The sequence below is a fragment of the Fusarium verticillioides genome, chromosome 7 (genome assembly GCF_000149555.1).
Source record: "Fusarium verticillioides 7600 chromosome 7, whole genome shotgun sequence".
Lineage (NCBI taxonomy): Eukaryota > Fungi > Ascomycota > Sordariomycetes > Hypocreales > Nectriaceae > Fusarium > Fusarium verticillioides.
In genome coordinates, this window is record NC_031681.1 from 517,253 (window position 1) to 532,510 (window position 15,258).

The following is a 15,258-nucleotide window of genomic DNA, read 5'->3' on the forward strand; positions in this document are numbered from 1 at the left end:
GTTGTAGTAGGCTTGCCCGTATTATAGTGATGTGTGAAAGAGTAGAGAGTTGGAGAGATTGCCACAGGACAAGAGTTGACGGGGACGGGGATTCTTATAGTCTGGATAACGATAATGCCCGCTTCATTCAGTTCGAGCCCTAAGATGGTGTTTCGACTTGGAATCGGAGTTATTCCTGGTAGAGAGGGGAGTACATGGACATCAAAAACTAAAATATGGGAAGAACACAGAGATATGCGTCACTTGCCTCACGGAGAGCCGCCGAGAATCATAATCTATCTATTCGTTCACTATGAAAACTCTCTGGTTGAGTCACTGATGGAAGTATAAAGGGGACAAGGCAAGGGAGACCAAATGTATTGGGGCGGTTTTCTAATGGTATTAGGACCGCACTGAGCCCTTGCCCTGAGCCAGAAGTGGAAAGATACTTTGTGAGCGAGTTATTTGACGAAGGTATAAGTTCGTCGCTGCAATTTCTTGCGTCAAGCAGAGGGAAGAAAGTTTTCACGGGGGCAAAGAGTCTCTGGTGTGAGCCTCATGTGCCAATAATGGCTTGAATATCACCGAGGTGACACTGTGCGAGCGAGATGTTTGATGAAGGCATAAACTCTACGCTGCAAGCTCTTGAGTCAAGCAGATGGGGAGAATGAGTTCGCCCGGGGGCAAAGAGTCTCCTGTGTGAGCTTCATATGCGAATGATGGCTTGCTCAATCCGCCCCAAATATCAGGGGTTGGTCTCCTATCATTATTTTGTTTGATAAAAGCACGGCATTGATGAAAAAAAGGAGAACTACAGAAATCTACAATCATTAGGGAACATATCAGAAACTTGTAGAAATGAGCGGAAAGCAGAATATATCGACTCAGATCGATTCAGCAGGTCATGTAGTAAGGCACTGCCGAGGGTGCGGCTCAGCTGCAGTCGACATGTCGAAAAACTACTGGTAGCCAATAACGTTGGAAACATTTCCGTCTAAACTCAATACTAGGAAACAAATCAGCAGTTCTGAGGCTGTGCCGATGTTTTTGCGTGAATTTCCAAACTGAACTTTCGTTAAACCATCTATTGGCCTCGCTTTGGCCACAGTCCTCCCTGTCGTCGATATCAACCTGGGCAGGAATGTGACTTTTTTGCGTCGCCACCACGTCAGAACGCACAGCATGATATAAAATTTCCTACTGAGTAGAGACTTAGTTTGGCGTGAGCACATTTTATGGATCGCGAGATGGTTCTACGAACTTTCATGATGTCAGAAATTCACCGTGAAGAATCGATCTGTTCACACATGCGATTTTAAACTTAACCTTGGCTGATGAGGCTAAGGAGTGCCTGGGAGAGGCGGACGGAAGAACGGAAGCACACTCGACTGGGGCCTTGCAGACCCTTGAAGGAAATGGGCTGCAGATATTGGGGGAAGTTGAGATTGTTTGCAGCGAGATATCTGGGCCGGGGTTTTGGTATTACAGGGAATGTAGTTGCTATTCCCAACGTGATGAGGTCGGTCCGTGCCGACATGCAGGACATCGGTCAGGCACAAAACCTTAACTGAGTACCCTGTATGTAAATCGATAACTGAATAAAATTGCTTAGAAGGATCGCGATGTGCTTGACGTGCGGGAGTGTGTGTTCGATTCTGCGAAGCAGTGTCAGCCTGTGTGTTGTTCTGCTTGCCTCTAGGATTGTGGTTAGTTGAAGACTGGGTAGTACAGTAGAAACAAAACGGCGCGATTGAGAGTTGCGGGCTCTTGTTGTTACACTGATGCAAGCACCCGCGCAAACTGCATCCCTCAGTAGCCTCCACCTCAAGGCACCTTCCACCCCCGACAATCCTTTTCTTGTCTCTGTCACCGTAATCATCAGTATAAAGTGCTTCTTCTCTTCTTTTGATCGCTCTCGCAACGCGAATGTTTGCAATATCTCTATCTTCACCCTGACCAGTCGCTCTCCACGCTTCAACATGTCGGACCATGAGTACATCGACACTGACGACGAAGACGACCGATATCGCCTGATCGTGAACCCTTCCAAGCCTCGAAAGTTGACGGAAAAGAAGCTCCGAGACCAAGCTGCTCTACAAGCGCACATAGAAAAGACACAGAGAGACGCCGCGAGGAGTGCTGTCCCTTTCAGCGATCCCAATAAACAGTCCCTCGCCCAGCTAATGAACCAGAACGAGAGCCACAAGATTATCGCGTCGCCCCGAGAATACCAGATTGAACTGTTCGAGCGCGCCAAAGAGAGAAACCTCCTCGTGGTATTGCCTACTGGTATGTTGACGAACTATAATCGGGGGTGTGCTAACAGTGCAGGTACTGGCAAAACACTCATCTCCGCCTTGCTGCTGCGACATCACCTCGAACAGGAGCTTGAAGCGCGGGCCGTCGGAAAACCCAAGAAAGTCGCCTTTTTCCTTGTGGAAAAGGTCGCCCTCTGTGTTCAGCAACATGCCGTCCTCAGCTGCAACCTCGGAGCCCACACCGTCACCAAGTTCGTGGGCAACATGAAAGGCATGGCCAAGACCAAAGAATACTGGGATGAGAAGTTTGGCGAAAACATGGTTGTAGTCTGCACTGCCCAGATCCTCCTCGACTGCCTCACGTGCGGCTTCATCACCATGTCCCGAATAAACCTCCTCATCTTCGACGAGGCACACCACACCAAGAAGAAGCACCCATATGCTCGTATCATGGATGGGTATTATCGCAAACTCGAAGGCGAGAAACCTCGAATCCTTGGAATGACTGCTTCGCCGGTGGATTCGCGAACCAGGGACGTGAAAGACACTGCCCTAGAGCTTGAGAGGTCGCTTGACAGCCAGATCGCCACCATTTCGGATGAGGTGCTGATGGAGACCATGCACCGACAGAAGCAAACCGAAGAAACTGTCAACTACCGTAGGCTTGAGGCTCCCGACGATACAAAGACGCGTCTCTGGGACCAGATCTTTGCCCTGGTTTCTCGCAACGAACAGTTCAAGTTGTCGCTAGAGTTCACTAAAGAGGCATCGTCAGTCCTCGGTACTTGGTGCGCCGACCGTTATTGGGAGCTTGCCATGACAGATCTCGAGACTGAACGGCTCGCAGCCAGAACAAGTCGGGAATTCATTGGAGACATCGCCGTTACAAGGGCAGATCAGGCAACAGAGGCCGTCCGACGTGTCCAGGCAATTGTCCGAGCTCACACATTTGGTGCGGTCAACCCAAATTCTGAAGGTCTCTCGGCCAAGGTCAGAAGTCTCCACGAGATCTTGGTGCACGCTTTCACGATTGATGGCACCAAACGTTGCATTGTTTTTGTCGAGAAACGATACACAGCCCGTTTACTTGCGGATCTCTATAGCCAGCCTTCCATGAGGATCCCAGGAATGAACGCTGCATACATGGTAAGTATTAACCTTCCGCATTTGACTCTGCTAACAATTTCAGGTCGGCTGTCAATCAATTAGTTCGAGCTTCGGCACCATGTCGTTTCGAGACCAAGTCCTGGCACTCCACGAATTCAAGCACGGCAACACCAACTGCCTTTTCACAACACCGGTTGCAGAAGAGGGAATCGATGTTCCAGATTGCGACCTTGTTATTCGTTTCGATCTCTACAACTCCGTCATCCAGTATCTGCAATCCAAAGGACGCGCCCGACAAGCACGCTCTCGATATATCACGATGATGGAGGAAGGGAATTTGATGCATATTCGCAGTGCGAAACAAGCATTGAGAGATTCACAAGCCTTGGAGAAGTTCTGTCTTTCTCTTTCCGCTGACCGGAAACTTCATGATAATTTGATAGACGAGGACATGGAGATGACGGTTGAGCGCATGCAGCATCAAGTGTACGAGATACCTTCGACAGGGGCACGCCTTACGTTTCCTGCCAGTCTCGAAATTCTGTCCAGATTTGCTTCTCACTTGTCAACTGACAGCTACTCCAAAGTCGAATACCAAGTACAGAAGGCAGGCGATCGATATCTGGCCGACGTGGTAATGCCATCCCAATCCCCGGTCAACTTTATAAAGGGCACGCAGCAGCGTAGCAAATTGATGGCCAAGTGTTCTGCAGCATTCGAAGCCTGCAAGATACTGATCAGAGACAAACACATTGACGGCAATCTTCAGCCGACATTCAAGAAAAAGGTTCACGCTATGCGGAACGCACGGCTGGCTGTCAGTTCAAACAAGAAAGCTGACTACGACATGCGATTACGGCCAGAGATTTGGGCTGGACGAGGAGAGTGGACCGAATGCTTTGCGACTACAATCACCATCAAGGACGGGGGTGCCCTTAGAAAGGTAATGACCGGAAAGTCGCTGATACTTCTCTCGCGCAAGCCAATCCCAAAGCTGCCAGATGTTCCTTTGTTCTTTGGCAATGGACACTCTTCTATCGCTGAATTGACGCCTTTCCAAGAGTCTCTTCAACTCGACCCTGAAGAAGCGGACGGATTGACCAAATTCACCCATCGTGTATTCGCCGATGTGTTCAGCAAAGAATACGATACCACGTCCGACCAATATCCATACCTCCTCGCACCTTGCGCTAACACTCCCCAGCCGGACACTCGATCACACATTGACTGGGATGTGGTCAATCTTGTAAGGGAGAACGAGGTGCTCGACTGGGAAAATGCGCCAGAAGACTTCTTCATCAACAAGTTTGTGACTGATCCATATGATGGAGGTCGCAAGCTTGTAATCAAAGGTATCGACAAAACGAAGAAGCCATCCGATCCTACACCCGAGGGAGTCCCCGAATCAAGAAGCAGAGCTTACAAGTCTGTGGAGCCGACAATCATGCAATACAGTAACAGTCTGTATTTAAAATCTCGCCAAAAGGTGAAGTGGCGGGAGGACCAGCCTGTTGTCAAGGCGGAGTTGCTTTCTCTACGACGGAACCTTTTAGATGAGTTTGAGGTTGACGAAAATGTCAACATGGAGTGTTTCATTATTCTAGAACCTCTCAATGTGTCTCCTGTAAGTTAGATCCCTGCCTTGATGCTTGTCTAATTTTTCCAGCTACCCATTGAAGTGGTTTCTATGGCCATGGCATTTCCAGCAATCATTCACCGAATAGATTCCGTCCTCATTGTCTTGGATGCATGCAATCTTCTTCGCCTCGAGATTCCACCGGAACTAGCACTGGAGGCAATGACCAAAGACAGCGACAACTCTGGAGAACATGACACAGAACAGATAAATTTCCAAACAGGCATGGGCGACAATTACGAACGATTAGAATTCCTCGGTGACTGTTTTCTCAAGATGGCTACCACTATCTCAATCTACACACTCATGCCTGATGGAAATGAGTGTAAATACCACGTCGAGCGCATGCTTCTCATTTGCAACCAAAACCTCTTCAATCATGCGGTTGATCGCAAACTTCAAGAGTTTGTACGATCCAAAGCATTCGACAGACGAACGTGGTATCCTGATCTTCCGCTCAAGAAAGGAAAGGCACCGAAAACTTCGATGAAGCATAATCTGGCCGACAAGACGGTTGCTGATGTGTGTGAGGCTCTCATTGGAGCGGCATATCTCACAAGCAAGGATAGCAACATGGATCTGGCTGTTAAAGCCGTGACGCGAATGACCAAGTCCAAGAACCACAGGATGAAGGCTTTCAAGGATTACTATAAAGCCTACAAAGTTCCTGAGTGGCAGGAGGGTAATGCATCGGCCTCCCAGCGCAGCCTTGTACAAAAGGTGGCACAAGCGACAGGATACCGGTTCAGGTCTGCACAATTGGTCCAGAGTGCCTTTAAACATCCTTCCTGGCCATATGAGTCTGTGCCAGATTATCAACGCCTCGAATTTCTGGGCGATTCACTTCTTGACATGGCCATCGTCGATTATCTCTACCGAAATTTCCCCAGGGCAGACCCTCAGTGGCTGACGGAGCACAAGATGGCCATGGTGTCGAACCAGTTTCTGGGCTGTCTTTGTGTAAAGCTTGGCCTGCACCCATGCCTACTCTCCAGCACATCGACCCTCCTCAGCCAGATTCGCGATTATGTCGTGGAACTTGAGGTTGCTGAAGAAAATGACCGCAAGGAAGCAGAGGAAGAGGGGACTCCCATGCGCAAGGACTTCTGGCTAAAGGTAGATTCACCACCGAAAGCTTACGCCGATGTGATTGAAGCTCTTGTTGGAGCCATGTTTGTCGATTCAAAGTACAAGTTCTCGGTCGTCGAGAATTTCTTCACCAAATTCATCCAGCCATATTTCCAGGACATGAGGCTCTACGATACTTTTGCGAACAAACACCCAGTCACCTTTCTGTCCAAGAAAATGCATCAGGAACTCTGTTGCACAAACTGGCGCATCAGCGCAGAGGCTGTACCATGTAGTGCAGACCAAGGCATGGCGGCGCTGAAGGATACGGAAATGTGCGCTGTGTTTATGGTGCATCAAAAGGTTATCGCGGATGACACATCTGAGAGTGGACGATATTCCAAGCAGCGCGCTGCATCGAAGGCGCTCAAGATACTTGATTCGTTTGGGGAGGATGTTGAGGCGGCGAAGAGGTTTCTGGGGTGTGATTGTCAGCTTGGAGGGGGGGATGTTGAGGTTGATCATGGAACAGCTGTTTGAGCTGGAGTCGGTATTAGAATCGAGGATATTGCTTAGACATAAAGCGTGTTACAGCGTTAGAAGCGTAGACAAAGATTATAGAGCAATCCAAAGCGTTACGTTGATAGACTGTTCCTTCGAGTGTATGGTTGAGGCAGACATGACTGAGCAGGCTTCGTCTCTGCGTTGACCATAGACAAGGTAACATACCTCATATCCAGGATCCATAGATAACCAAACCTACCCCTATGTCAAATGCACCCATCCATCACTGTTTGACTTTCCCAGGTACAATACTAGAAAGTCCCCGTCTATCAGGCATGACATACCCATCCCTCGCCTCAACACTCCCCCAAAGCTGCGGTGAGTAATACACAAACGGCAGCTCCCCAAACGCCAAAACCGAGTTCTCCTTGATGCACTCCTCAAACCCCATCTCCTTCCGCCCCGCAAGCGCAATTTGTATCTGCTGCACCCAGAACATAGCCTGCGTCAAACCAGTCCACTTCGCAATCTCCAGCGCCGTCGACGAAGCCAGCGAAGCATCACCGCGCTTTTTACTAGTCATAGTAGATTTCGTCTTTTCTGTTAGGCGGTTGAATAGGAATGTTATGAGGCTCGCGTGGCTGGCGACGTTGAGTTCAGACTCGGGGATGAGTTTTGCTTCGTCGATGAGGATGGCTGCTTGGAAGTCTAGATCTTCTGATGGTGGAAGGTGTGTATTTGTTGAGCGGCTGTTTGTAGCGTTTATCATTTGTGAAACAGCGAGGTCTTTTCTTGCTTGGGAGGGTAGGTTGAAGATATTAGGGAGGGGTTTCTTGTCTGGGTTGACGAATGCCATTCTAGCGGGGATGCTCTCCCATGTTGATTGGGAGTAGTACTGCTTCCACTCATCACCATTGATATCGAAGAGGGATTTGAACGCCTCGTAAGTGGTGAATTGCTTTTCGGACGATTCAACTTCCAGGGAACGGGTGTAAGCATGGATGATCTGAATCCAGAAATACGCTTGTGTCTCTGAATACGGAGGAACCGAAGAATCCACCGCTCTCAAACGCATCGTCGAAGACTGTAGTGCTTCAAGGGCCTGTTTGACAATCCCTCCGCGTCTAAGCTTCGACGAAAAAGTCTTTTGAACCACCGAAAACGCAAACCGTGGCAGCCTATCAACATCATGTACAACTTTCTCTTGCACAGGCGTATAAGTGACCTGTTTAATCGTCGGAAGAGGCTGTAAATCCGGTAGACTGTAATTAGCACGAGCCAGCGGTGAGAACAGCAGGTCTTTGGAGTAGTGTGCTCTCCAGAGGTTGGAGTTCATGAGATGAGGTGCTGAGAAGACGATGTCGGCGTAGGCTTCTCGCGAGGGGAATATGCCGGGGTGGGAGCGTGCTTGGTATTCTATTGCAGCGACTTGAATTTGATGAAGCCAGAATATCGTCATTGTTCTAAAGAGTTAGTTATTGGTGATAAGGAGTGGATGGGTGACTTGCTTGTGCGCAGTGTTGCGAAACCTCTCGGGATTACCCTCCCGTAGCCGATTCAAATGCTTCATAAACTCATCGGCACACTCCAGCAATCCTACTCCTTTACCGAAACAATCGTGCATGATGAAGAAGCCTGCTCTTAGATGAGTGTAATGATCCCACGCCTCTAAACTCCCATCTAGAAACGACTCCCAGAACGTGTTTGCATCAACACTCTGAGCATTAGCCGTTCTAATCTTATTCCGAAGCTCCTCTTCACCTGGTCCCTTCTCCCTCATCTCAATCTCAGCTTTCGTATCCTTCACTGCATTCTTCGGTTTAAGGGTCTTTCGTATCTCATCCATGACATTATTAACCTGACAGCCCCCAAGGGCACTTAGACCAGGAGTGTTCAAGATCCTTATATCGAGCTTATCAGCATATGGTTTAATCTCAGCTTCAATCTTGTCTTTTAAATCTTTTACGACTTTGGGTCGTTCTTCTTCAGAGAGGAGGTCCTGCTTGTTGAAAATGATAAACATGTGTTTTGCTTCGTATTCAAGCATCATGTTCAATCCCATGCGGAGATACTCGAGCGAGAACTCAACGCGCTCGGCGTCTTCTGTGTCTGTGCAGCTTTGAATAAAGATTAGGAAGCGATCTTGGGTAATGTAGTGTCGTATAAGAGGACGAATAGCATCGCAGCCTAGACTGTTAGTTAGTACAGAACTCAGTCTACAGAGGATAACTTACCCCCAACGTCCCAGAGGGTGACTTTCTCTCCATTGGGATAGTCTATAGTTTCGACGTTGAATCCAATTGTCGGAAGGGTCTGTACGGCTTCTTTGAGCTTGAGTCTGTAGAGCAATGTCGTTTTGCCGGAGGCGTCATTGCCTAGAACGAGGCCGACGTGCTCACGGCCTCCGCCCAAGAGCCAACTTGCGATACCTGAGATGTTAGCTTGCGACTATCACTGTTTTTGTAAGACTTACGCATGATGTTTATGATTGAATTGAACTGAAGATTGGCCAGAAAGTGAATGAATCTGCTGTTTTATATGGTGCTAAAGGTCGCTGCCTTGAAGTGGGGAGCTGAGATTAGACGTGGCTTCAAGAATCTGCCTTGTTCTTCAGCTTCTCAAAATAACTACGCTAAGTGTCCACAGCCCCTCAACTTCTACTCCAACAACGATACAATTCTCTAGTCTTCGTGAGAAGAATAAACTATTGTTCAATTCCAGTCCAACCTCTTGGGTATCAATCCTAATCCATAGACCCAGCAAGCGCAACAGCACTAAACCTCAAATCCCCACCCTCCCTCTCCAAAAACTTCAGCGCACCCAGCGCCAAACCCTTTGGACTCAGCACATCCTCGTTATCCTCCAGATCCCCCCGTCGAAGAGGTCCTTTTCTTCGCCCGTCGAGTTCCCACAGTCCGCCGTCTGTGCCCTTGGCGAAGCATACGTAGTGTAGCTCCACGTCGTCTTCTGCAGCGGGGGCGGGCGTGTCGCCTTGTGTAGCGGCTTCTTTATGCGCTGTCGCGAGATCAGGTGTTGTCTCGAGGACTTTTGCGCGGCCATGGGGATCGAGAGGGATACTCTTCTTGATCAGCACATCAAGCGTAGAATCCTCCTCTGCCAAACATTAGCTCCCATCCACACCCTCAAGTGAAAAACGTACCGATGAAACTTCTAGCATTTCCATTGCAGACAGCGTGTAGCAAACCCATCAGTCCACAGGCATTCCTAATTGTCTGCGGCCACCAGAGCACCGGCTCCGTATCCCCCTTGCCCTTGTACTCGTCGGCCAGGCTATCCTCGGCCATGCGGTGACTCTCGTACACGGCGCTGACGGGGAACACGAGGAGGAGAGCGAGCGCGGGGCGGGGTATGAAGGCGAGGAGGTCAGGGTCGGTGAGGGAGTAGACGTCGTGCATTGCGAGGGCGTTTGAGACGCCGAGTTTGTGGATGAGGGTTGTCATGAGCTCGGGGTTTGCTTCGAGGGGGATGAAGGCCGGGCGGGAGTCGGAGGGGTTGGGGTCTGTTGTTGAAGACATTTTTGGCGGTTTCTGATGAGAAATGTGAGGTTGTGATGGTGTTTGAGTGAGTTGGTGATTGTTAAGGTGGTGATGATGGAGGAAGAAATGCCCCACGTTGAGTTGGCGGGGTGGTTTACTGATGACGTCGCCTGAACACTCACTAAGGTACCTAGGTAGCCTTACAGCGTATCCTCGGCATACGCCCATACAAACAGTTTCAGGACTTACGAAAGAAGCAAATTCTATGAAACACCCTTCAGCTACAACATGGGCATTATAGAACGTCACAGACGAGCACACCGAGTTTACTGTACGTACAGTTATAGGGTAACCATCACCAGACCGAGTTTATCTCTCACTCATTTAATGACATTTTAGTCCCTCCAATCCCACCAAAGACACAGACAATCATCAGCCTTGACCGTAGATCCCATTCTCCTACTATTTTCCTAGTCTGCTAGTCTCTTGATCAGCGCTGCCATATTTAGTCTGCTGCTAGTTTGATTGTGTCACCTCAACGCGAGAAACAGATCCGAAACGATCTATAGTTACATGGGTCGCTGCAAGTAAAAAAGCAAAGTGACATGTAACCCTTCTGTTATAGCAATCCAGGTTTATAGAAACATAAACATCAATGACACCATCACTTCGACTGGTGATTTGCATCTGTCACATCTTTTGCTCGTTGATAAAGAGTTTGTCCCGCGTGCACAGAGATAAAAGATAAAAAGATCACAAATTGGCCCCAACGCGCGGAACCGGACTCACGCTAAAGATACTAACAAGACAAGTCAAGGATTGAGATCTTCTCGTACAATGTGACCCTCGCTCACCGCGAATAGTCCGTCAATTTCTCCGTCCGTGTCCGTACGACAAAGGACATCTCACAAAAACTCCAGTTACTCAAACACAAAAGGTAGCAATTCGATACAAACAGGTAACCAGCGCGTATATACACAGGGAACACGGCAATTTAATAGACGAGGCCATCATCAAACTCAATAAAATCAGCAGCGGCCCGTCCCCAGTTAACCCGTGGGAGTATCGATGCAACGTGGACAAGGCTATTGTGATGTTGGACCCAATGACTCGGATGCCGACATTACATTTCTGTCTCGGACAATGCGATACTACAGCGTAATTATGCGCGTTGGGGAATGGGTCTGTGAGTTCGCCTATATCTCCTTGCATCGTTTGTCCAAGACCATGACTCGATCGGTGTTTGCGTAGACTTCAGGCTGTGTATCAGATCAGGTAGACTAAAGCACACACACAGCTTCTCGGTCTATCACTGCTTGATTCGGAGCCGTTTTGATGGCGTCAGTCGGTTAAACCCCAGATGGCAGTTGACCAAGCCCTCTTTGAGAAGGATTCATCATGTTTACATCTCATTTGTTGGCGATATTTTCCGTGACACTTGCTGAAGCCCCTGAGTGGGAAGAATAGTGGTCCCTGCATCCGTCCATATCGGTCCAGGCTTGTCCAGGGATGGATGGATGGACACAGAGTTCGGCTCAGGTTCAGGGGTGATGCAAGTCAGACGCCCCCTGACCTGGACCTGGACCTGAGCTGAGTGATTGATCCTGGGGGTTAATCGGCCACTCTCCCGTCGACGATCTCTTCTAAAAACAAGTCAACATGTCTCAGCCTGTAAATGGAATGTCTGACATAGATAGTGTCGAGACATTCTTCACGTCAAATTATTTTCTTCATTCACGACCAAGACACAACATCCCGTACTCTCTAGCCTATCATCCCCTCCCCTCACTCTTCATCCCTCTTAGATCCATCGTGGCCTGTCACTCTCCGCTAGCACCCTCCACTCCAAACATGGTTGCATGGATCCCTTCCTCTCGTTCGTTGGCGTCATCCACCCCTGCCCCCCCCAAAACCAAAACCAAGCATCTTGTCTGTTTTAGGCCAAGGACGATATGTAGCTTATCCTTTTCCTTCCAAAGAAGCTTCTCAAACCAAACCAAACCAAACAGCGAGGAAATAAAACGAAAAGACCTCCCACCACATCCTCCTAAACTTTAAAGCCACAAGGACACAAACAGGTTCTGGTTCAACGGGGCTTGCATTAGTCTCACGTTTTCACTTGGGCCGTTTTGATACGGTACATTCATCGCTTATAAGCGCCTGGTTTTCCCTTCTCTTTCGGCGCCTCGATTGCGCGTACCCTTTTTTCATTTCAGATCGGAATGCCAACATCTCATCTTTAAAAAAGCACTGAGGTGTCCCTTTGCCCTGATATCTCTCAAAACGTAGCGATTATCTTTTTGATGCCGACCTGCCGCATGGCAGGGTAAGGCGATCATCATGGGCTTCTTTAGCAATATCTTTGCGCGAAAGAGTCAAAACAGGGCTTCGCTCAAGGGTCAAGCGTACAATTCGACTGTAGCCTCAATCCCACCAATTCAAGGTAACCTTCACCGCAGATATTTTGACCGAGTCCCTCTAACATCGTCAGGAACATACCCAGTCGCAGGAAATGGTCCAAACGTATTGGATCAGCTGCAGCGAGCAGCCAGAAAACGCAGCCAAGCCCAATTATCAACGGTATCACAAGATCCAACCGCGCCACCTCCCATGGTCCCCCGATTCAGAGGCCCATCTCCCTCGCGCCCAACAACAGCGCCAAACCAAGCCAACAGCCTCTCATCCCGCCCACTCTCCCTCTCACGAAGCATCCGAAGCTCCAATTCAGCATGGAGTGTTCCAGAGCGACAAACACGAGGTCGCGAACGACCACCGCCCGTACCGTCAATCCCAACGCACCATCGTCGCGAGAGCTCGACAGATTCAGCGCATGATAAGCGCAATTCGTTTATAGATATTCTCGATGCGCAGGGGGAGTTGAGGCCCTCGAATTTTAGATCAAGGGTGGCTGCTTCGGGGGCTCGGGAGTATGGGGAGGATGTTGCGGAGAGGAATATTGGCGAAAATGGCGTGAACCTCAATAGTGCTGCTGCAAAGGCGTTTTATCGACTTTCTGGGGGGAGGGAGCTGCAGTCGTTTGGGTATGAGGAAGAAGAAGAGGATGATTCTGCGCCGGCGCCGGGCGTTCCGCATGGTGATCTGGGGACGATACGGGAGGCTTGGTCGAGACCATCGAGTTCATCAGCTTGGAGATCATTTTCGGGATCAATTGGGAACGATCTGCTAAGATCAGGGAAGACACAACGACGAAAATCGCAATCGAATCTCAACCCAGGAACATTATCGATGCGGGATCGGAGAAGGTCCTTCAATGCATTCGCTTCTCCATCAGAACCCGAACCTCAACCTCGCAAGCCTCGACCTATGAGTCTCCATCCTTCACTATCCAGTGAGTTGACATACGAGACGTCATCTTCACCACCGCCACTTCAAAGATCTAGACCAAAGACGAGTGAAGGTCGGAGTCGAGGAAGGAGTTTTGGCCGTGTTGAGATTGATACAGTGGACGAGGCGTTTGATGAAGCTGCGCCGTGTCCGATTATCCCAGCGCAGTTCAGACCAGACAAGCGGGCAAGTGTATACCTTGAACCAAACTACCGATATGACCGGATTGATGTCCATCATCCTCGTCCAGCATCATGTCATGGAGGATCAACTCTTTCATCTTATCCGCGAAGCGAACTGTCACAACCTTCACGCCCATCGAGCTCTTCGTCAATCGACAAACTATTTCCTCGATCTCGCACCATGGCCAGCGTTGCTCTACGGAACCAACGTCTGGATGATATAAACGAACACATCCCAGTGCGGACATCTTCTCTAAACGTCAATTCACAAGCAAACATCACTCCTACAACACAGTCATCTGGGTTCTCAAGCATCCAATACCCCGCTGGGCATCACACGCCAAGCACATCTATCGATGCATCTCTGCCACCTTCAATCAAGATGCGTCCTGATCATCAGCAGAGCGCTGCAGCTAGTCAAAACACTCAGCATAACTCACCTGGTGACGACTATTCCGCCGAGACGCTTGTTCCATCACGGATGGATGTGGAGCAACATCTCGGCCATCCCATAACAACCGGCCATGACATGGATCTGTACCTCTCCGATGCAAGCGAAGACTCAATAGACTCCTTCGTCGCATGGAAAGAGAAGCGTTGCGACGGCGAAGGACTCCTTATGAAGGACCACTACGGCATGTCAGGCGACGGTCTCCCAGGCATATACGAACCCCTCCCCATCCTCAAAGCACCCGCCTCACCACCCCCAATCCCCATAATCCCCCCCTCACCAATCTCCAAACGCCCCAAAACACCAAAAAGCCCAAAGAGCCCTCGCACACGAAGCAACAAGTCCACACCCCGCCGCGCCCGCCAATCCCGCAGCCGCACAACTACACCCCGTCGAAAACGCCAAGTCTCTACCTCTGAAGACCAAGACTCCGATTCATTCTGGGAGAGCGATGCTCCCGTCGCACCAGGCTTTGTGTCCCTCGCTGATTTGGGCATTGATCTTCGTGAGATAGGGTGGGATCAGTATGGGCTTACGGAGGCGGATGATGCAAAGGTTGATATACAGACTGCGATTAAACTGCGCAGGGCGATGGAGATGAGGAAGAAGCAGAAGGAGAGGGTTGAGGATGAGGGGTGTGCGGCGGATGTGGAGGACTAACGAAGATATGAAGGAAGCATGGAGTTTGGGATAGGGATAGGATACTATGGTATGAAGGATTTCTTTTGTATTATGATTTGGGCGTTTATATACGGAGGCATTGTTTGGTCATGGATGATGGGTTAGCATAACGATGGATACCAATGCGCATTGTTTCTTTGTTCAATTACTTGCATGCTTCGATGTGATGTCTTCGTTACTCGAATGCGATAATACCGCAGAATTCTCTCTCATCAACTCAATTGACGGAACCGAGTAGTCCCATGAGAATCACCCTTCTCCGTCATGCAATCACCCGAAGTCACAATAAGGCCTGCGCAATCATCTCGTCCCGTCTCGATTTGCGCATCCAAAAAGGGAAATTATCCCAAAATGGAAAGTTTTCATTCCAACGACAAAGAGACATTACAAAAAGATCATGATCAGTTGTGATGACACGCAAAAGTAATAGATCGAATTGCCCCGTACTGGAATCGAACCAGTGATCTTCGCATTACGAGTGCGACGCCTTACCACTTGGCCAAGAGGGCTGGATGAGTTGTTAAACGCTAATGAGTTAAACAACAATATG

The 15,258-nt window shown here is 49.3% G+C and overlaps 4 protein-coding genes and 1 non-coding gene across 5 annotated transcripts; 2 read left to right on the plus strand and 3 right to left on the minus strand.

Annotated features, from left to right (window-relative positions):
- Positions 1-1,958: 1,958 nt before the first annotated feature.
- On the plus strand, positions 1,959-6,588 carry FVEG_06696 (hypothetical protein; the record flags this gene model as incomplete). The annotated part of the gene is made up of 4 exons (XM_018895096.1): positions 1,959-2,268; positions 2,311-3,383; positions 3,427-4,968; positions 5,011-6,588. 4 exons carry the CDS (start codon positions 1,959-1,961, stop codon positions 6,586-6,588), a joined length of 4,503 nt encoding a protein of 1,500 aa, XP_018752303.1.
- FVEG_06697 (hypothetical protein) lies at positions 6,181-9,029 on the minus strand (the record flags this gene model as incomplete). The annotated part of the gene is made up of 4 exons (XM_018895097.1): positions 6,181-8,015; positions 8,082-8,739; positions 8,787-8,981; positions 9,026-9,029. 4 exons carry the CDS (start codon positions 9,027-9,029, stop codon positions 6,836-6,838), a joined length of 2,037 nt encoding a protein of 678 aa, XP_018752304.1. The 3' UTR covers positions 6,181-6,835.
- Positions 9,030-9,295: 266 nt separating this feature from the next.
- FVEG_06698 (ubiquitin carboxyl-terminal hydrolase L3) lies at positions 9,296-10,088 on the minus strand (the record flags this gene model as incomplete). The annotated part of the gene is made up of 2 exons (XM_018895098.1): positions 9,296-9,666; positions 9,713-10,088. The coding sequence occupies 2 exons, from the start codon at positions 10,086-10,088 to the stop codon at positions 9,296-9,298; spliced, it is 747 nt and encodes a 248-aa protein (XP_018752305.1).
- A 1,896-nt stretch (positions 10,089-11,984) lies between these two features.
- On the plus strand, positions 11,985-14,908 carry FVEG_06699 (hypothetical protein). The gene is made up of 2 exons (XM_018895099.1): positions 11,985-12,492; positions 12,541-14,908. The coding sequence occupies exons 1-2, from the start codon at positions 12,390-12,392 to the stop codon at positions 14,685-14,687; spliced, it is 2,250 nt and encodes a 749-aa protein (XP_018752306.1). The 5' UTR covers positions 11,985-12,389; the 3' UTR covers positions 14,688-14,908.
- Positions 14,909-15,145: 237 nt separating this feature from the next.
- On the minus strand, positions 15,146-15,217 carry FVEG_15923. Its single transcript has one exon. It is a non-coding gene; the product is annotated as a tRNA-Thr (tRNA).
- Between the last annotated feature and the right edge of the window lie 41 nt (positions 15,218-15,258).